The sequence below is a fragment of the Penaeus chinensis genome, chromosome 35 (assembly GCF_019202785.1).
Source record: "Penaeus chinensis breed Huanghai No. 1 chromosome 35, ASM1920278v2, whole genome shotgun sequence".
In the NCBI taxonomy this organism is placed as follows: domain Eukaryota; kingdom Metazoa; phylum Arthropoda; class Malacostraca; order Decapoda; family Penaeidae; genus Penaeus; species Penaeus chinensis.
This window is the reverse complement of record NC_061853.1, coordinates 33,491,965-33,514,568: the sequence shown is the minus strand read 5'-3', so window position 1 is coordinate 33,514,568 and position 22,604 is coordinate 33,491,965. Positions and strand designations below refer to the sequence as shown.

The following is a 22,604-nucleotide window of genomic DNA, read 5'->3' as shown; positions in this document are numbered from 1 at the left end:
AAGGAGAGGCGAGGGATCCTGCAGGAAACACGGTGGCTGAGTGAGAAGAGGCGAGCGTATTCTCCGCCTGACATCATCCTCGGGCGTCTTTGTTTGCTCCTGACGGGATGGCGGCTCGTTCGACACTAAATTACCGTGTTCCGGCTGCCGCGTCGGCCCAAGGGCAGTGTTCTGCATCTTTACGGGCTGCGCGAACGATGTTGATTTTTCCGGTTGTTATTTTTTGAGGATGGGCGGTTGGTATTCGCTTACATGTATATGTATTCACGTACACACATACGCGTTTGCACACACATAAAGACGAACAGACAAATAAACGTATTTAGTGGTATTCGAATGTGAATTTATCTCGTAGAAGGAGCGGCAAGAAGCAAGCGTGACTTCCAGGCTCCTCCAGGTCAATATACGATGACGTCACAAGTCAGGAGCCGACCTTTGACCCAGTATCCTGGCCGGTGCATGACTCAACGATGCCAACTCGGCTGCAAAACTTGTCCTTTCTAGGACCGCTACTTTCGGATGGCCTTCGTGGTCACGTGACCCCAAAAAGAAAGGGAAATGTTGCGAACGAGAGAGAGGAGAGATCTGCCTTCGACCATGAAAATGGCAACTTCTCCATCGCGAAAGCACCGTTGCAGCACAATTGTTTCTTGTTTAAGAAGGAAAATATGACTTCACTTTCTAAGCCGTTCTCATATGCAAGGTCCTAGGCTATATCACGATTTTTTTTTTTTTCATTTTTGATTCATCACATCATCATTGCACCGTCACCAGAAAAAACGTCTTCTCTAGTGAACTACAACGTTTCCCTTTGCCTCGCCTTTCCAGATCTCGGATATCATGGTGGGTCAGGAGGAGAACCTGACGGCCAAGGAGGCGCTGCTGCGGTGGGCGCGCCTCACGACCCACAAGTACCCCAATGTCGACGTCAAGAACTTCACCACCTCCTGGAGGGACGGCCTCGCCTTCGTCGCCATCATCCATAGGAACAGGTTAGTTTGGTGTCCCGTCTCGCCTAAAGAGAGAGACGTTTTGGAAGCAGTTTTATCTCCCTTTTCCTTTTATTCTCCGTGCCCTTCTTTTCATATTATTTTTCCTTCGTTGTAATCCCATGCTTAGCCCTGGTTAACCCCTTTCACCTGCCCCCCCCCCCCCCCTTTTCCCTTACCATCGGACGAATAACATGACTTATTTTCCTTGTTTTTTTTTTTCTTCAGCATTAACTGCAATTTACATTTTCACGATTTGCCTGCAATATTTAATGCATTATTTACACACTTTTCTCTTTTTTTTTTTAAGTTAACAAACTTGATTTATCACAAGCTATCTCTCTTGCATGATAATATCTTGTCCCAGAGACTTGTCCTTTGTCTAGGGATTTTCGACCATAATGGTTCCTCAGGCTGAAGATAAGATTGTGTCGTATATCACTCTCTGTTGGCGTTTTTTCCCTTTGTTCTCCATTTGCATGCAATAAGGGGATAAGTGCTTGGGGTAAGGACGCTGCTTTGATTCGTCTCAAGCAGGACGGATGTTTGTGTAAATTTCATCAGCGAAGTGAGAAGGTCTGTTTAGCGTAAAGCGAGGAGAATAATGGGAGATTCAGTGGGTGTAAAGTAGAGAGAATAATTGTAAACAGTTGGTAGATGTAAAGATGAGAGAATTGACGAGAATAAGATTTTAGGATATTTGATTTTTGAAGTGTCTAACTGTTAAGGATGGGATGGGACGGGGGGATAACGAAAGAGACAGAGAAGGATAGTGAAGAGAGGACAAGAACAATAGATATTTTTTCCCGTTGTTGAGGAGTCCGGTAAGGTCAGCCTGATCACGATAGTTGCAGAGTCAGCTTTTATCTCGAACGGGGAACAGAGGAACGAGCTTTTATCCCCATGCATGACGTCAGGCACAAGAGCCCCCCCCCCTCCCAATTCTCGCATTATTATTTTTACTGTTCCTCTGTTTGCTCTTGTGCTTAGATCAAGTGTCGTAAATGATAGTGCTTTTAGGAGTATTGTGCTGGGGACGCTGGTTTCAGGAATTCTTGTCATTGATTTGTGTTTTTATTATTAGTAAAGGTAGCAGTAGTATTTTTATTATCATTGTTGTTAGTGTCATTGTTATTATTATTATTATTATTATTATTATATTATTATTATTATTATTATTATTATTATTATTATTATTATTATTATTATTATTGCTGTTATAATTTCCCTGGGCCGTTTCCAGACCGTGGCCTTTCCTTGCTTGATTTGCATGACTGGTAACTCAAAACATTTCTTCGGTATTGACGATTGGTTTACTTATTCCTTATTTTCAGTCTTATCTAAACACTTCCCGCTTGCTTATTTCACTAAGTCTGTAAATAATAAACAGGATATAAACTAGACGTTAACTTGCTCATTAATTATTATTATTTATTATTATTTTGGCTCAAGCTTTTTCCACATTTAGGGCTAGAGGAGTGCATGATCAGATGATTTTCTCTGAAGTAACTAAACGAAGCTAATAGCTGGTCACTTGCCCACTAACTAGTCCAGCCATAGCAGTAGTGTATGTAAGTGTTAGCGAAAGCAGGCGGGTCACGCCCACCATCTGACTTGACCTGGCCTTCGTGACGTCACCATGTCTTCTTCCCCTCCAGCGAGGTCATCCGAAGCAGAAGCGCCTCCAGGAATGAAGCCTCCAAAGGTTCTGACGGAGGGGGTCCTGAGCCCGCGCCGTAAGTCCTCTTCCCGAGCTCCCTCCCTTCCTCCCCTCCCTCCCGTCTCCCCACCACCTCCCCTTCCCTGATATTTTGGGGGGTCCCCGAAACCCTATCAGCAATACTTATATCGTGGTTTCCCCCTGGTCTCCTCCACCCTCCCCTCCCCTTCCCCTTCCCCTTCCCCTTCCCCTTCCCCTTTCCCTGGTGATCTGTGCACTCTTGTTCCTGGTGCAGGCTTGCCGTGAGGAATGGTGTCCTTTTGTGCACTTTAGTTTGGGGGCCATTGCCTTTTAGAAGGGAAATATTGCGCTGGTACAAGCTCGAACGGCGGGGCTGTGCTCGAGTAGATGTTGGTAATGGGCAATTTGAGGGAGAGAGAGGGAGAGAGAGGGAGAGAGAGAGAGAGAGAGAGAGAGAGAGAGAGAGAGAGAGAGAGAGAGAGAGAGAGAGAGAGAGAGAGAGAGAGAGAGAGAGAGAGAGAGAGAGAGATATTGAATGAATGAATGAATGTATAAGCATAGTTCAAGGCTATATAGTTTGCCTTCCTGTTTGTAAGTTTAGCGTAATGTAAAACCTAATTGGAAATGCCCTGCCCTGAATACCTTGTACTGTACAGTAGTTTTAATCTTCATCGAAGAAAAGTTGAATAATACATGTATTAAAAATGTTAACTGTAGACTAAAATGAATGGCTGTTATAAATTAGGCAGAGTGTGAGTGAATTAAAACATTTCAGTCTTTGATTATATTGACAGGAAGTACTATTTGTTGTTAGACTGCGTAGTAAGACCGTAGAATGCTTAGTACCCAGGGAAGGATGCCATGAGACGGTTGCCTGATGTGTGTGTGTGGTACGACTGACTGGTTGCGGTGGCGGGGGCTTCCAGGGGCTTCCAGGGGCTTCCAGGTTGTGTTTGCGGTGATGGCAAGGCTTGTTAATGGATCACGCCTTATTACTCTAAGCTCCAGCCGCTTTTTTTGTGTGAAATTGCTTCAGTCAGAGGTTGGGAGCAACCGAAATGTTAATAGATGGGGGTTGGCACGGAATTCCGCTTTATTTTCGTGAATTGTGTGTGGGAAAGCAGTCGAAAGGATTGAAAAACGTTTCGTACAGAGAAGGATGCCATGTGTTTGTGTGTGTTTATGGTTATTTGTATGTATTTGTTTCATTTACTCAGATTAATGTCCATGCATTACGTATTTCATTGTATGTTTGAGTGTCGGTATATGTATTGATGTGCATGTAGACACAATAGTGGAAGTTTGCGTCTGCTTTAGAGAAAAAGGCGAGTATATTCATGACAGTTGGCTGGCGAACGATTAACAAGGTGTGTGTGTGTTTTTTATAATGAGAGCGGTTCGCCGAGCGCCTAAGGGAATGTTGGCGTAGGCTGACGAGGAATGCTGGTGTGGGCGTGCGCTGTTGCGGGTGTGGGCGTGCGGTGACTGGTGCCCCATCTTAGGGTCCTTGGCTCTCTCCTCTCCCTGTCTCTTCTCTCCCCCCCCCCCTGTTAACGCCCTGTCCCTCCCTCCGTCCTTCACGTCTGCGAGGTTTTTGCATTCTGTTTTAACTCTTCAGAATGTGCCGTGTCATTTTGATATTCATCTTTCGAAAGAAGGATTGCTGATAGCCCTTTTTAAATATCCTTCATCGTACTTTGTGTTTACGTTTTTTTTCTCCATTTTAATTAATCCTCCAGTTGGCTTCCGATATACGTGGATATTTTAATTATGTTTTGTTTCTCCCGGAGTGTGTTGGTTACAGGTGTGTGTTGAATGTGTAAGTAGACCTGTCTGGTACCTTGCATGCCTACCTGCATGTGCTGTATAAACATGAGCTAACGCCACTGTATCCAGTCTTGCTCCTTCTGACCTCTGAACTGTGTTGATTTACCTCGTCATTTTCCAGGCAGTTGATTTTCCTTTTTTCAGATCATTATGGATAAGATTTCATCCATGAAACGTAAAATCCGTGGAACATTTTTTCTTAGCATGTGAAAGAGTTTTTTTTTAGCTTGTGTCATGTTGAGTCAGTATAGTCTTTGTCATCAAATTTTAAACGCAAAGAAAAAAATAGAAGACTAAAAATAGCTTTTAATTTGATTGATTTGTATTTCTACTAACGAATTCATGATAGACTTCCCCATCGGAGATCTTTTATTACGGAATGCCACCTTTGCTAATCTCCCTTTTCTCTCTCCCTTCCGACAGACCCGACCTGGTTGATTGGCGTGCCCTCCGCCAGAGGTCTCCCAGAGATCGACTTGAAACAGCCTTTCATGTCATGGAGCGCGAGTACGGCGTCACACGACTTCTCGACCCTGAAGGTGAGTTCTTCGAGGTGCCTGCGAGGGTAGCGGTGGGCCTGGGGGACGGGGGGGGGCGAAGGGGCGAGTTGGGGGCTGTACTGGGCGTCAGGGGGTTGGCGTGGTTGGCTGAAGGGGGTTCGACGTCTGGTGCTGAGGTTTTGGGGGGTTAAACGGTATATGGTTCAGCTTACTGGCTTGCTCGCCGGTTTGAGGTTAAGGTAGACTGTAGGTGGGGATTTTTTGCGATAATTATGCTATGAGCTTACCAATTGACCGCGGTGACGTCATCAGCTATGGGGTACAGTGGGAGGTGAGGTCTGTTTGGGGGTGAGGGCTTGACCAACCCAGATAAGAACAAAGAGCCTACGCCCCTCCAAGAATAACCATGACGCCTCGGCTCGAAGATCAGCTTGTGACCAGCCCTCCTGTAAACTACCGATCCAATAACCACACCCACACCCACGCCGACGCAAAATTAAACTAAAGGAGGTGCAATTCAGCCCACATGGGTTTTCCTCAACACCTACACAATTATTCGGCCAGCGACAGATCAAAAGAATGTCACGAGTCTCATTGGGTCGAAGAATAAAAGGTCAACACGGATGATTATCTACGGAATGAAACGAGGCACATCAGAATCGAGTTTATTCTGAGGCTGTTCTCATTGCTGACTCTCACCTAGATGTCGGAGCCGATGATCGGAATCAGATGTGAGTCCTGGGTACGTCAGTGGGTTACAGCAGCGAGGGCGTGTCAGTTTTTAGGCAAGGCAGTGGGGAGGGAGGAGGAGAGAGAGCGAGAGGAAGAGCGAGAATAAGAGAGGCAAGAAGGACAAAATCGCCTTGCTTCTTTCCTTCCTCCACAAACAGCTGTTTTACCGCGCGATTGGCTGCGTCATGATGATTGGCAGATTTCTCGACGCCCTTAAGCCAAGGCGATGTGCTTGGGTGCTGTAATGACTAATAATTTTGGTTACTCGTTCATTTAGAGGGCGGAGTGATTGCGTGGGGACCTCGGGCTATATATGTTTATTAATATCTCAGTCTAATAATTTACCTATGTACACCATTATTTTTGGTATGTCTTTTTTCACGGTATCATCTATTGAACGTGCTTCTTTGTCGACCGTTAGACGAAAAGGAGCAGCCATGTGGTTGGGGGGAGGCGATGTCCAGGTGGGGGGTGGGGATGCAAAGAAAGGTCTTGTAGAATCATCTTACAAATACTTGTTCGGCCATAGAAGGGTCGCTCTCAAGCAGTTGCCAACAATAAGTTGTTTTTTATGGACCCTTCCATGGTTAAGCAAGCAGAGTTTCTCTGTGAGTAAAACCATTGCCTATTCTGCTGCGATTAACTCTAGATTAGTCTACAATGACTTAGCTGAAAGGGGATCGGAAATCGCCGGCCGAGAACATGTGCGCTGTTTGAACTGCCGCCATAGAATCCACACCTGTTCAACACTGACACTCTACACGTCGTTTAAAAGGGTAGATTGACCGCAGCGAACCATATAACGACCTGTTTATATATACCCATACGACTCCACCGACAAAAATGTTTTGAAATACACTTTTGTTAAAGAGACATATTGATTTATTGTCACCTGAGGGGGCCGTGTCGCCAGTGTGACCCCCCCCCCCTTCCCCCACAAACACTCGCTATACACGATGGGTGACTTTCACTTTTATCCTTATTTAGGCGGTTAGGCCGAGGACCTGGTGACCCAGAGCCAGTTTTTGCACCGCATTTTGGGCGTGGGCGTGATACGTTTAGGGATAGCTGGGATTTGCTTGTTTGTGCAGGCCGTTTACCCCCGAGTATGCACGCGGGCGGCGTTGGGAACGGAGGCGCCGCCGCGTGAGATGTGACCTGTTTGTTTACGCTGTCAGCTGTGGCGTGTTGATGTAGGGGGTAGTCGTTTATAAAGGGAGGATTAGGTTTTGATTTTTATTTCAGTGACTAATCATATTTTATTAGCCATTCGCATTGCACTGATTGGCATTATAGGAAAATAAACGCAGCTTTATGCTTATCGTGTGTTGGTATATAATGGGGGTACGAGGGGAAATATTGTGTACTTAATGTCTCGAGGATGAGTCATAAATCAGGTCCTTCCTAATACAAGCTTTTTGCGGGTTGGTTCGAGCGCAGGCTCACAAGTTCACCGATTGAAATAGGCGGGGGGGGGGGGGGGGCGAGGGTTACGGAGGAAGGAGAAACGAGTATAAGGATATGAATGGCGCATTGCGAATACACATACATACGCACGCACGCACCCACAATCACCTACCCCCTCCACACAACCCTCCCACTACACACCCCTCCCCCCACACACCCTTCACCCCCCACACACCCCTCCCTCCCCACACACCCCTCCCCCCCACACACCCCTCCCCCCCACACACCCCTCCCTCCCCACACACCCCTCCCTCCCCACACACCCCTCCCCCCACACACCCCTACCCCCCACACACCCCTCCCCCCACACACCCCTTCACCCCCCACACACCCCTCCCTCCCCACACACCCCTCCCCCACACACACCCCTCCCCCCACACACCCCTCCCCCACACACCCCTCCCCCCACACACCCTTCACCCCCCACACACCCCTCCCTCCCACACACCCCTCCCCCCACACACCCCTCACCCCCACACACCCCTCACCCCACACACTCCTCACCCCACACACCCCTCACCCCACACACCCTCTCTCTCTCTCTCTCTCTCTCTCTCTCTCTCTCTCTCTCTCTCTCTCTCTCTCTCTCTCTCTCTCTCTCTCACACGCACACACACTCACACACGCACGCACTCACGTGCACACTCACTCACTCACTCACTCACTCACTCACTCACTCACTCACTCACTCACTCACTCACTCACTCACTCACTACAAAGAAATGGGGATTATATATTTAACTTGAAGGCTCAAGGGACGAGTTAGGCAATGTCCATTTCAGGAGAATTTTAAAGTCCAAGTGAAATTAAGATATTGTATGAGCGGCGGACAAGCTAACCGAGAGTGCGAGATCGGGCGGGGGGAGGAAGGGGAAACCGGGAGGGTGGGAGGGGGAGGGGGAAGGGGAAGGGGGAAGGGGAAGGGGAAGGGGGAGGGGCCACGACAAGTTATTTTATGCCCGATGGCCGAAAAAGGACACACGCCGTTGATGCGCGATGAGAGTGGGATGTACAGGTAGTAAATTATCCGGTGGGACGCTGTGTTTATGAGTCCTGGGGATCGGGGCTTCCCTTTTAAGTACTTTCGGAGGCTTTCGGGTTTGTGTGCGACGGGAGGCCTGGAGCTTCGGCTGTGTAAGGGGGAACGGGGTGTGAAGGTGATGGGTCAGGGCTCAGTTTGCTTCTTGTGGATATGCTTTTTGAAGAAAAAATAATGATTTCTATATTCAGGATGAGGGTATAATCAAAATTCAGTAGCCTAATAGATTCGATTGTCAGTGACATGCAAGGGAAATTCGCTCGTCAGTGCTATTACTGGAAGCTCTCGCCATGGCTCGGAGAGGTCTGTCGCGTTTGCAAAACCAGTCTGTTTATGTGACATTATAGCGACGCTGGGCTGCGAATGTAAAGCTCGCGTTGGCATTCATATATGGATGCGAGACAAATATGTAATGATCAGTACTGGCCGGCTGGTGTTGCCAAGGCTCTTGTCCCACGTGACCTTGGCTGTCATGCGCTGGCTTGGACCGAGAGGGGCGATACGGGAGTAGCGCAGGTAAAAAATGTTAGCAGCCGACCAGAACTTTCATATCAAACTTAAAAGACGAGCAGGGGGCGGTTAGGATGAAGATAAGGCACCTGTTTACGAAAGTGAAGAAAGGATACACCAGAGGGTGATAAGGCTGGGCGAGGAGGAAGAGGTGAGAACACGGCGGGCGAGGTAGAAGAAAGGGTGAGGATGGGGCCGAGATAAGCATCGGGCACGGAGGGAGGCGAGGACCGCACACGCGCCGCCGCCTCGCAGTGACTCACCGTAAGGGAGGGGCCGCTACAAACGTTCCCTCGGGTCATGGCAGACGCGCTCTTCGCTTGGTATTCCGTGCGGGATTGGGCGTGGGTTGAAAGTGTGGTTGGTTTTAGGGTTGACGTGGTTTTGGGGTTTATTTTTTGTTTAAAAGAAGTATTCATGGTGATTTAGGAAGTTATGACTCTGTGTAATTCTTCTTTTAGTTTTTCTTTTACGACATATGTTTGTAGAAAACAGTACTCGGTTATAAAATCTGAATGATAACACGAACGCCGTTACTGATGTTACTCTAAACCCCTACAGATGTTGATACCCCGGAACCAGACGAGAAGTCGTTGATTACGTACGTGTCGCAGCTCTATGAGATCTTCCCAGAGCCACCCTCTATTCATCCCTTGTTCAACATTGTAAGTACTGCTATCTCAGTTTTTCTGTATATGAGGAAAAAAAATGAGTTATGATATAGTAAAGCTATAATTTGTAGTTGTGAATTCTGTACATGTACGAGATTTAAACACGTTTACTTATTTGGCAACAGGAGGCGCAACGCAAGCTAGAAGAGTACCGAGAAATGGCCACCACACTACTTCACTGGATCCGCGAACACATCTCCATCATGAGGGACCGCCACTTCCCCTCAAACACCATCGAACTCAAGAGAATGGCCCAAGAGAGCACCAGGTCGGGAAAACGAGCCGTTTTATTATTGTTACTGAAATGATTATTGCTGTTGTTATTATTATTATTATTATTATTATTATTATTATTATTATTATTATTATTATTTTCATCATCTTCATGTGGTGTATGTTTCTCTACTTCTAGATTCCGACAAGAAGAAGTTCCTCCTCGACTGCGTGACAAAAACAACTGTCAGCGTTTGTACCGAGAGATCCAGAAGCTCCTTGACGGCACGGGCTTTCTGGAGGACGAACTGGCTCCTGAACTCCACTACAACAACGTCGACGCTGAGTGGAACAAGCTCATGTCGCTCTTCCAGGAGAGAGACGATGCCTTACACGATTCCTTGTCCGGGTAAGCAGCTGATTAAAGGAACTGTTCAGTTTAATGTTTAAAATTATGGAGGACTATTATGTAGATAATTAAAATTCCTCTTTACTCGGCTTACTCTTATTTTCATATTGTTTACCCAGTGCCGACAGACTCCAGCGACTGGCGGAGAAGGTCCACCGCGAGATCAAGCAGACCGAGATCACTCTGGAGGAGGTCGAGATCCGCATCGAGGACGAGGCGAGAAGAGTGGAGCGACTCCACCCTATGGATGCCAAACGAAACTGTGATGCCTTGGACGGAGAGTTGGCTCAGTGCGAGGATACGATCAAGACCCTGCACTCCGACGTCAAGGTCCTCCGCGACGGGAAATACCACGAGGCCCCCACGCTTCACAAGAGGTGCGTGCGCTCAGGGAGGTCGCGACGGCCGAGAGGCAATTCCAACGCCGGAGAAAATTGTCTATTTTTTGTTGAAGATTCCGTAAAGCTAACTGTGACAATCATGAAGTTGTGTTTATATATTTGATACATCCTGGCACCTGTATATATATTTTAATCTCATTTTTTTCCCCATAGGGTTGTGAAACTAGAAGAACGATACGTAAGTGTGAGGACCCTATTCGAGAACCGCCTGCTTATAGTTCTTAACAATAGATCGTTTACCCAACAAGAATCCTACACCACCACCAAGAGAATAGTTGTTTCCGAATCCCGACTTGTCGATACGAACGAACACTTCCGGTTCCTCCAGGAGTGTATCAACTGGTGCAAAGACAAACTTGTAAGTACTAGTGTTTTATTTATGCTCTTGATCTACGGTGATAGTAAGAGCGATAATCACGTAAAACAAACACGTTGAAATACATGGAATGTAGTAAAGGGACTCAAGATTTATCACTCTTCCCCCGCAGAAAAAGTTGAACGACAGCGAATACGGCAATGACCTGGCAGCTGTGGAGAAGGAGTACGACAGCCACCAGAAAGAGCACAAGATCATCCATCAGTTCCACACTAATGTCGACAAGTGTGCAGCCGAGGAGGTAATAAGGGGCGACTCGGAGGCTGTCGAGGGGAGAGGTGGGAGGGGAGGGAGGGGAGGGAGGGAGGGAGGGAGGGAGGGAGGAGGAAGTACCGCTTCCCCCTCCCCGCTGTACTGTGTATTGATTGTTACTTTCGTTTCGTTGAAATCTCTGTGCGTTCGTTGGTTATGGTTATTTGTTACATAGTTAATTGTATTTTTTTTGTGAATTCACGAGTTTTGAATTGTTTTGTTGTATTTACTAGGCATTCATATGAATGGTTTTGATTAACCTTTTGAATTAGGACATGTGAGAATATGTAATTTGTTTTGTTCTCGCAGAGTAACTTCAGCGGCGAGGAACAGCAGGTGTACATCAACCTGTTGTCTCAGCTGCGTAAGATCTATGCAGAGCTTCTCTCTCTGAGCAACAAACGTGTGTCAGACTTGCACAGCCTCCTGGATTTCCTGCAAGCTGCAACACAGGAGCTCATTTGGCTCAACGAACGCGAGGAACAAGAGCTGAACAGAGACTGGGCTAACAAGAGCTTGAACATCAATGACGTAGAACGATACTATGAGGTAAGATATTCCTTCTGTTCACGTGGAAGAATAAAGATCACCTATACATTTACAGTATTTCTAAACAACAAAAATGATTGATGTTATGATGAATATTTACACTGACATTTCTAATAACTCATTTTTATAACACTCGCAGAAGCTCATGAGCGAACTCGAAAAGAGAGAGGTGCAGTTTAGCGCCGTACAAGACCGTGGCAACAGCTTGGTCATTGGACACCATCCTGCCAGCAAGACCGTGGAGGCGTACCTGGCGGCCATGCAGACGCAGTGGCAGTGGCTCCTGGAGCTGACCCTGTGCCTCGAGACGCACCTCCAGCACGCCTCCCATTACCACACCTTCTTCACTGACATCGCAAACGCCGAACAGTGGATCATGGCGTGAGTTTCTGTTTCACCATGGTTTTGCTGTGTATTTCTGTTAAAGGGATATCAGTATTTGTCAAAAAAGAAAGAAAACAAGTGAATTTATTTACTAGGTATATATATATATTTCTAAATTACCTTGCAGACAAGACGAAAAGCTGAACACCACATATTCGACGACGGACTTCGGTCTGGATGATGGCGAACAGCTCCTGCGCGAGATGCAAGACATCCGGGAAGAATTGTCACAGTTCAACTCGACCGTGGATGAACTGATCAACAGGGCCAAGTCCGTTGTCCCTCTCAAGCAACGCAGACAGACACTGAGACAGCCTACGTCCGTCACTGCAATTTGCAACTACAAAAAGATGGATGTAAGTATATTGTTTTAATGATCCTTCGTCAACCAAGAATGGAAGATTCGAAACAAGTATTTAGAATGAACTTGGTTATCCGCCTACTAAAACTCCGAAACATGAGTCATGAGGAAAAACTAACACTTGACACACCATTTATCCCACACTCTCGTAACACTTTAAGTCAACAAGCGCTCGTTTATTCCTCTCAGATGAGCATCAACAAGGGCGAGCGTTGCACTGTGCATGACAACAGCAACAGAGCCAAGTGGAGCGTAGTGACAAGCTCGGGCAGCAAGGGCATGGTGCCAGGCGTCATCTTCACCATCCCGCCGCCCAACCAGGAGGCCATCGACGCCGCCGAAAAGCTCAAGCGCCAGTACGAGAGGTGCATCGCCCTCTGGCAGAAGAAACAGTTGCGCATGCGTCAGAACATGATCTTTGCTACCATCAAGGTTGTGAAGAGCTGGGATCTTGCTCAGGTATACTTCTTGCGAGAACTATGTTTTTTTTTTTTTCACAAACTCCCTGACAAATTATCTGAGGTGTGTAATTGCCATCAAAACTATAATAGGGTACTATAACAGGGTACTTTGTAATAACATCTTTGGCTTGACCTCTTTTCCACAGTTCATTGCGATGGGAGCAGAGCAGCGCAATGCCATCCGTAAGGCGCTGAACGAAGACGCTGAGAAATTGATCCAAGAAGGAGACCCGAACGATCCCCAGCTGAGACGACTGAAGCGAGAGATCGATGAAGTCAACAGACTCTTCGATGAATTTGAGCGTCGTGCAGCCGGTGAGTGTTAACCTTTCAAATATATATGATATAATGTATAGTGTCGTCGCTCCATGCTGGGAGATTATGATAGAGTAATATGTCCTTTAGAAATATCATAATGCCCCCTTTAAATGTTGACTGTACTTTGCTTTGTTTCCGTACGAGAGAGAAAAATGTGTATTTTTAAACGGTAAAATCACGGTTAGTTAGATTTTTTTTTTAGTGTTTCGCTAGATAATCCATATGCAGGGTGTCAAGAACACCCGGAAATTGGCAAGCAGTGGAAGTCATTTTGGAGTCAGTAAAGGAAATGTGTACCTTTAGTACATTTGTACGCTCATCCATACTGCCTCCACGGTTAAGTTTCCTCATACCGTCCCAAGGATGTTGTTGTCCTGGTTGAAATAATGCAGCTGTAGGATGACTCAGGCGGGGACTGCAGTCTGGATTGATTTCCGAGAGAAAACGGGAACTAGAAGGGAGAGCAAGCGAGAGGGAGGGAGAGGGAGGGAGAGGGAGAGAGTGCGAGAGTGCGAGAGAGGGCAGCACTGGTGGACGTCGTCTAGAGTTTTCCAACATGGCTGCTTCCCTCCAGTCATGTTGTCAGTCATTCGCTCCTCCTTGGTGCTTCCACTGCATTCTCTAAACACCGTTTGTGATATTTAGCGACGTGAATAGCAGTCTTTGTTGAAACCATAGTGTGTGCCAAAAAGAAGCCTTGTGTGTGTTTTGTCTTTACGTTGCTGTGATATTTTCGGTTGTGAAAAGTCCACAATGATTCCGCCGTACGGGTATATGTCTGTGTTGGGGCAGATCTGGGACACTCAAGGGAAGATTTTTAAATGTAGATTAAAGAAAGCAGCCGAGGATACCGAAGGATACCTCGAGGGAACCGTGTTGTTCCTCCACAAAGTCGTTTTAGCGGAAAATTCTAAAGTGTGTGAGAATGCACAGTGCAAATGCAGTTGCCACGATGACAAGAAAGGCAGTGCAAACGACGAGCCTTTCTTCGAAACCTCAGAAAATCTGGACGAAACAGGAAATTTAAATGAAAGTGGATTTTCTTCGTCTTTCCACGAAGCGGATGTGTCTAGAGAAGGTAAAATGTTTTGCGTTTGTGCATATGCAACGTGATTTCTTTCCGCTGTCTGGCCACACCTACGTAGTTCAAGACTTGTCATGCAAACTGATCAAGGATTTTTTGTAAAGTAAAGGAACAGTTAAGTATCAACACTAATAATAAGAATGTATGCATGAGAAGTCAACCAATATTTCTCCTCGATAGATATCAATGTAACGTAGTCTATAGCGTCATGGGTTTATCAAGTTGTAAACATAGATATGTTTTATTTTACGATTTCAATAATATACTTATTGAAGAAGCAGTGTGCATGTTATTGCTGTTCACGATGAATTTGATTGCAGCTTAGACACTGAGACGCTGAGCTGTGGCCGAGTAAATGTCATTGGAGCGCCTGGAATAAAACCACTTGAGCCGACTGTCGTAACTTTAGACTGTGATGTCTGTCTCAGGCGTTGAATTTACCTCGAGCAGTGCACATCGTGGAATTCTCTCCCGTCACACTTTCCTTCATGTCTAATAGTGTAGATAGAGCCTTAAGATGAAGCCTAAACGATGAAGTGACGATAAAACGAAGTATACGCCTTGCGTGAGTCACGTTTGAAATAGTATCCCCTCCCTCGTCAAAAAATAGAAAACTTGAACCAGACTACCTAGGACTGCATTGCTTAACCTTAGCTTGTATGTTCACGGTAGTCTAACTTTGCGTAAATATATTTTCTTCGAGTTTAGGTGCTTTTGTAACGTGTTTGAAATATATTTTTAAGGGGCTGAGTAGACCAGATACAGATCCATTCATTTTTAAGTAATTCATATATTTGATAGCAGAGTTCAGTAAGAATTTTTTTGTACAATTATCTGTTCTTTTTTATTACTTTATATAATGTAGACTGGATTTGCCTCATGGACAAGATTGATTACAGTTGCGATGTTTCTTTAATTATAAATCTTAAGATGAAAAAAAAAAATTAAACACTTTGTAGAAGATTATAGCGAAATATTTTGTGTGTATATTATTACCTCCTTCTAGTGAACCTCCCCCGCGTACAGTACATTCCCACACACATTACATTACTTAACCTTGCAATTGATTCGCAAATCCCTTTCATGCCTCTCCAGAGCCCAAGCCAGGGGCAGTGTTGTCCGACCAATGCAGCAGCCTGAAGGAGTACCTCGACATGATGGAGAAGACGCTCATCCAACGGTGCCTTGCTGCCATCCCTCGGGACCTGGACCTCCTCGAGCAGCTGGTCATCGAGCACAAGCAGTTCGAGAACGACCTCTCCTCGCACGAGCTGGAGGTGAGGACGCCGGCGGTGCTGTGCGGCTCAGTAGGGAGAGGGAGAGGGAGAGGGAGAAGAGAGATGAATGGAGAGAGAGATGAATGGAGAGAGAGAATAGAGATATGTAGAGAGATAGATGGATAGACTGATGGATAGATGGATAGTCTGATGGATAGATGGATAGACTGATGGATAGATGGATAGACTGATGAATATATGGATAGTCTGATGGATAGATGGATAGACTGATGGATAGATGGATAGACTGGTGAAAAGATGAATAGACTGGTGAATAAATGGATAGTCTGATGGATAGATGGATAGACTGATGGATAGATGGATAGACTGATGGATAGATGGATAGACTGATGGATAGATGGATAGACTGGTGGATAGATGGATAGACTGGTGGATAGATGGATAGACTGGTGGATAGATGGATAGACTGGTGGATAGATTGATAGACTGGTGGATAGATGGATAGACTGGTGGATAGATGGATAGACTGGTGGATAGATGGATAGACTGGTGGATAGATGGATAGACTGGTGGATAGATGGATAGACTGGTGGATAGATGGATAGACTGATGGATAGATGGATAGACTGATGGATAGAGAGAGAGAGTGAGAGAGGTAGGTAGTTGGTAGGTAGATAGATCGGTAGATAGATAGATGGAAAGAGACAATATATACAGATCCAGAGAAAATATATACAGATGGAAAGAGAAGTAGATAGGTAAAGGTATTTGTATAAATGGAGGGAGAAGTGGAAAGATAGAAATATTTATTGATTGATTGCATGGGCAATTGAGTTGTTTTTATTTATTTTACTGATGGACATTTACTCTCCCCGCCGCAGGTTGAAAGCATCCAGAAGAACTACCAGAACTTGACCCGCCGAACGCCTGCCGTACAACGCCAGGTTGAGTCCATTACACAACAATGGGATCGCATCTGGGCCCTCTCGCATGTCTACATCGAACGGTATGTCAGCTTTATGGAGTGTTACGCTTGGTTTGAACCGAAATTTAGCTTCGGGATGCAGTTTTCACGGGTCGATGTCAGAAAGCGCCTTCGAATATTTTGCCGTGGGAATAAGGACACTTGTTTTTTTTATTTACTTTATAGAATGAAGTGTGTCGAGATGGTTGTGACTGGCATTGAGGAGGGAACCCAAGTCGTGTCCGAGGTTGAGCTGAAGCTCGCTGAGCACCAGGACCTACCCGACGAACTCGATGACTTGGAGCGAGTTCACCAGGAACTCCTCGACATCCAGCAGATTGTCCAAGATCACCAGGTATGTACTGCAGTTGTACAGGTCTTTTTTTTTTTATATTTTAGAAAGTTCAGAAACAGTCCTTCGGTGTGAACAAAAGGAAATAGCCCCCAATTAAAATTTCTCCCCCAGGTGTTGATCGATCGCCTCCTGGAGGAATGTCGCAATGTTCGCACACTCGTAGTAAAGTCAAGACCGAGTCAGAAGATCCACCCGGACGTGGACCGATTAGAAGAGGACGTGAGAAAGCTGCGCATGCGCTGGGAGAATATCTGCTCGCAAATTATTGAAAGGTTATTATTCTCGGGTTTCTCAGGATTTCTTTTTACACCCAACACATTATGTTGGCATGGAATAAGCGGTACTTCCTGCTATATAGAAACCATATTAACGTATATAAAGTGGGTCTGTTTTGAAATGCTCTGCTTCATTCGCTCAGGTTGCGAAGTTGTGAAGCTGCATGCGAACTTCTCACCAAGTACCGCAATGGTCATGATGTGGAGAAGGTGGACCTCAGCGACTTCGAGACTGGCCTCCGCAACCAGAAGATTGAAGACCTCGGACCTTCTGAGGCCGAGCTAGAACTAGAGAGGTTGAGGGTAAGCCCAAGCCCTCCACACAGCAAAATTATCTATGTTCCTTCTGTCAATATTCTCTCTCTTGCAAATCCCTTGCTCTCACAAAGATACGGTTCTGCTCTTTTTTAACTCGTGGGATTCTTTTCAAAAAAAATATCCTATCACATCCCCCCAAAATATAGAAAATATACATTTTCAACTCTCCCATTTTATTCTACAACTGTATTTCCTTTCAGTACTAACTCGGTAACCAAATGCTATCACAAACTCCTACCCCACAAAACCCCTCGAAATCCTGTATCCTTATGCCCTTGCGCCCCTCAAACGAAGGATCGCCGGACCCAAATTTTGACTTTTCAGGTCTCGACTGAAGACAATGAAGAAGGACAGAGACTGTTTGTGTAAATGTCATTATTTATCTTCATCTTTTCCAGGATTTACCATCTGTCTTACTTTCCAGGGTATTAATGCTAATACCTTCTCTTTACAGAGCATGTACATGAAAATTATAGCGAAGAAAACAAGCATAGAACATGTAAATACCCTTGGCGGCCGATTCATACGGGAAGCCAAGGTATGTTTCACATAAGCACAGGCACACACGTACATTTTTAGCACCCCAAAAATATCACAGTATCCGGTCACTATTTTTGCGTCACCTGAATCCGATTAAACGATTTTTTGATTTTCGAGTTCATTGCAGGTTTTTTCCAGGTGATGACTTTTTCAGATATCTCCCATGTACATTCTATTAAAATTTCAATTTCATTACTCAAAGCATGCATTCCTTGTTACAGGATAACTGAGAATAATAAATTGGCATGTAAATATAATGTAATCAGAGTAATGTTGGTTTAGTTATTATAACTTGCTTTCGGTGGCTTTGTCTCTCTCTCTATCGCTAATTCTGTTCACAGCAACCAAAATAAGAAAAAAGAACATGCTTCGTAACCCAAAATAATAATAACAAGTACTAACCTCCACTAATTTACAACACCCTCTGTAGATCTATGACTTGCGCCTGTCCCAGTACAAGGCAAGTCTAGAAGAGGTACACCCTAGTCTGGACGCGAGCCTAAGGAAGAGGCCTCGCATCCAGAGTGGGGAAGAGAATGTGGCTCAGCAGCTGGACAAGCTCAACGCCCAGTACCAGTTCATCGCCGACGAAACTTACGACCGAATCGCCAAGATTTACAATCGGTTCCGACACGAGAAGAAATTCAACGTAAGTACACGCAGCCCGGTTTCTGTCCTCCGCAGCGACACTTGACACTCACTATTGGTTGCAACTCGATGAATCCACATGATGGGTTTTTTAACTGAAAGCTGCACTGCAAAGTTTTATAGATTATTATTATAGTTCCGTGTTATTGCTTGTGAAATGCACAGCAAACACATTGAGTGAGTGTCTATCTGTATGTATATAGGTATACATTTATATGTATACGTATATACATATATACGTGTCACATCTATAATTGTATTTGTATATTTACATATAAACATATGGATACACATAACTAAACACAATGACGTAACACGCACAGTTTATATATTAACAATATCAGTGAAAGGGATGCATTGTCACCACTACAAGAAAATGGGGAATAAGCATGTTGTTTATATGGTATAAACATAAATCTTCTGACATGGCTATATTTACGTGTTTGGACCGGGTGTTCAAATATGGTCATTAACTCTGAACATTAACATACACATACGAATCTCACGTAAATGCATGATTGATTGGGTTCTGATTCGCTGAAGGTGATTGAGGTTAAGTTGGCTGATTTTTTAATTATAAATGTGCATTTATTTAGTTGGTTTTATAATTTTCTCGACCCTTACGACGTTACATTTCAAGTTTATGATTGATGAAGAGACACATGTTTAAGCTAGATGGCTGTCGCTGTGAAATAATGAAACGGTTTTTTTTCAAGAAACCGTGTTTTTAGTGACAGGATGCGAACCTCATTTACGGAAAAGATAATTGTTGGCGCCAGTTATTGGTTTATCTTGTTTACGCTGATGAATGACAGATGGCGCTGTTTATAAAGAAAATGATTGTGACCATTGTTTGTGGACGATTAGCTGTTGACAATTCAGCTGAATAATTGGCATCGGTCCAAAGCGGGAGTGCATTGCAAGGTTAAGAAATATAAGCAAAGCCCGCCACACACCCCGTGGAGGAAGGGGTAGCGGGGGAGGGAGGAAAGCATGACTTGCATAACCAGCGGTGAGGAAACCTGGCAAGTTACGGTATGCATTTCATTGACTGCATGTCAGCTGCTCCGAACAGTCTCCAGTGGCGACTCGGGTGTCTTGGAAGGTGAAATCAGAGGATCGCCTCGGGGCTTAATTGCAAGTGTTGATGTCGACTGAAGATAAGATCGCCGTCATGTGAGCTGCCAGGCCAAGGGCATGCGCAATCATAGATAAGACAGCAAACCAGAGAGAAGAGACAGAGGAGGAAAGGAAGATGAAGATAGCAAAGGACGGTGATCGATAAACAGGCAAACAGACTGAAGGGAATGGCGGAAGCGGCAGTAAACAAATAAACTAAAGGGAGGGAAGGCACTGCTGTACATGTATGCAGTAGAGGCGGCGGCGGGAATACACATGCAAGCAGAGGGGTGGGGGGGGGGGGGGGAGGCAGTAATGCACTTGCAAGCAAACAAGGGGGGAGGGGTAATGCACATAGGACAACTAAGCAATAGACATGATAGACACACAAGCATATCAGCCATGGGCACGGAGACGGCAGCAGACGGGCGGCGAGTGTTAATGAGGACCGCCACCCAAGGGGCAAGGGAGCGAGTTCATGCCGCTCCATATGTGGATGTTGCTCACCCACTGAATCGCGTTAGAATAGATAATGTAGGGGGAATTTGCATTGCGACGACCCGGGGCGCTTTACGAATAACAAAGTGGGATTTTTGCCAAGGGCTCGGGGCTTGCTGTCGTGAGATCGATATTGTTGAATCCGGGAAAGGGGAAAGCAGAAAATTGTTTGCTTAGTGTTTAGGAAAGAGGTGTCGATTTATAGGATTCCCAAAATTTATGGGAAAATAAATAAATGACACGGCTTGTGACGGCGGCGACTGAAAAGAGAGTGAGCTTCGTGGGGAGCTGAATGCGGTGCTGAATATCATGACGACGGTTAAGGGAGGGGCAAGAGGGAGGGGGGAGGGACGAAGGATCGAGGGAGGGGGAGGGGCAAGGGAGAGAGGGAGGGAGGAGGGTTCTGGGCGGAGTGATCTGGAATGGAGCCCACCGCCTCCCTTATATGGACTGAGCCAACACTAGCCTTACCTACTTCACCTCCACAGCTCGACCGAGGAAGAAATATTGATACATACGCTAGCTAGAAGCACATTTCCTCACACATACCTTCGCCAGAGACGAAGAAGGGCTCTTTTTACTTGTAAATCGCATTATAGACGAGGTTTTAAGAAACAGACAGGTGTGTGGGCGGCGAGGGCGTAGGCGGGAGGTGGCGAGGTCAGGATAAGAGGGACACCCGGTAGGAGTGGGCAGTATGTTACTCATTTCCTCTTCGATCTCGGTGGCGATAGTCTTTGTCGAGCGCTGGCGTCATTTCACTTTTATTTTCGTACTCCGAAAAACGTGTTTGTGAGCGGGAAAAAGCCGTGTGGTTAGTATTATTCACGCGATGCCCACGACTAAGCAAGGTGACGGAGCCTAATGTATGATGATGGAGTGTGAGATGACGGAAGCCTGTGTTGGGTGGTATCGGCGGGAATGTTGTGTGTGGGCGGGACAAGGGGCGAGGTCTTAGTGTGCCGGAGCGGGTGGGCGGAGACGAGGACTCGCTAGTCCACGCCCGCACCTCATCAGCTCATGGGATTCGTTTGCTATTGTTGATAATTAGCTTCATGCTGTAGAGGATGGCTTTCGTAATGGGAGGCTAAAATAGATAGATGTCGTATATGTCGGAAAAGGTCGATAGATCCGTCACTTTAATGGGTGAGAAATACCGAAGAATGCACCGTCCTGCTTCCTTGTTAGACGGCTACACCTGAGGGTTGTTTTATCAGAAAAGTGTGACGTCACGCGTGTGTAGGCGGGGACTAGACTGACATGCCTCCTCTCCCTTCTGGAACGTTGTGGATAAGCAGCCTCGTCATCTCACAATGTTATATTATTTAGCTTTATAATACGCTTATACATCTGGTTAGACCCCACATAAGAATAAGAATATACTGTGCAGATAGAACCCTGGAGATTTGGAGTGAGGCGAATGAGTAGGCGGGGAATGGGCGGAGCTGGAAGAGGCCCGGGTCTGGGGCATCGGTGCTCGCCGTCCAACCAGTGCCCAGTGCCCCCCTCCCGGCGTGCGAAAGGAGTCGTGCGGGAGATACAGCTGCCCTGGCGTGTAGAAATAGCCTAAGCTGTGATTGGCTATGGAAGACCCATCCCAAGTCTCTGAAAATGGATTCGCACTGACGAAAATGAAAGTGAAAATGGTGGAAGAGCTTGGCTTGTGTTTGTAGGCCGCGTTACTGGTCATGGGGAGGTGTAGAAACATGTAGGGAGAGTGGAAAGTGATAAAGCAAGAGTGTAGGAGGAGTGAAGATACGGGATTTCATTACTCATGATTTCACACCTGATGAACATCATTGTAAAGTGAGGTTTGCAGAAATAAGCAAGCATGGAAGGCTGGGGCGGTGGGAGCCTGCGGGGAGGGTGGAGCGCCAGCATATCGAACACAGGCGGCAGCATGAGCACTTGCTCGAGCAACAATTTTAGCTCGAGTGTGACGACAACGAGTATTTCTCGATCGAGTATGTCTAGTTCATCTTACTCGAGTTCCTTCACCTCACGCTCGGCGATGTCCTCTGATATCCGAAATTCGGTGACCTCGCGCTCGACCACTCAGAGTTCAAGCAGTGGGGTTCGGAGCGGCGACAGGCGCAGCTTGTCTGTTGCTAACATGGGGTCCGGAGTGATTCGATCGAGTAGGACCGACGAACCTCCTTCCCATGGAGGGACGAGGTCGACCGTAAATTCTCGAATCTTTGGCTCTGAAAGAGGGAAAACATCCAGTCTGAGAGAAGCGAGTCAAAATTCAAGGTTGCCTTCTAATTCAATAAGAACCAGTGACATAAGTACTAGTACCTCTCGCAGTGTGCCAAGGACAAGTTTTTCAAGGCCAAGCACTTCAGGTTCCAACTGGACCAAACCCACAACAGCAAACTCGAGTTCTTCAAAACCTAGTGGATCAAATCCCCCTCTGTCGAAGTCG

At 46.0% G+C, this 22,604-nt stretch overlaps 1 protein-coding gene across 1 annotated transcript in view; it reads left to right on the top strand.

Moving 5' to 3' along the window:
• The window catches only part of LOC125044494 (microtubule-actin cross-linking factor 1-like), a 206,894-nt gene that overhangs the window by 109,737 nt on the left and 74,553 nt on the right, over nt 1–22,604 (top strand). The window contains 21 exon segments of the mRNA XM_047641184.1: nt 829–992; nt 2,648–2,725; nt 4,921–5,036; nt 9,307–9,410; nt 9,542–9,684; nt 9,829–10,038; nt 10,158–10,415; nt 10,593–10,797; nt 10,928–11,056; nt 11,377–11,616; nt 11,756–11,997; nt 12,128–12,356; nt 12,551–12,820; nt 12,969–13,137; nt 15,320–15,501; nt 16,344–16,468; nt 16,613–16,781; nt 16,893–17,053; nt 17,200–17,359; nt 17,829–17,912; nt 18,345–18,563. Coding sequence (XP_047497140.1) covers nt 829–992; nt 2,648–2,725; nt 4,921–5,036; nt 9,307–9,410; nt 9,542–9,684; nt 9,829–10,038; nt 10,158–10,415; nt 10,593–10,797; nt 10,928–11,056; nt 11,377–11,616; nt 11,756–11,997; nt 12,128–12,356; nt 12,551–12,820; nt 12,969–13,137; nt 15,320–15,501; nt 16,344–16,468; nt 16,613–16,781; nt 16,893–17,053; nt 17,200–17,359; nt 17,829–17,912; nt 18,345–18,563 — 3,657 coding nt within the window.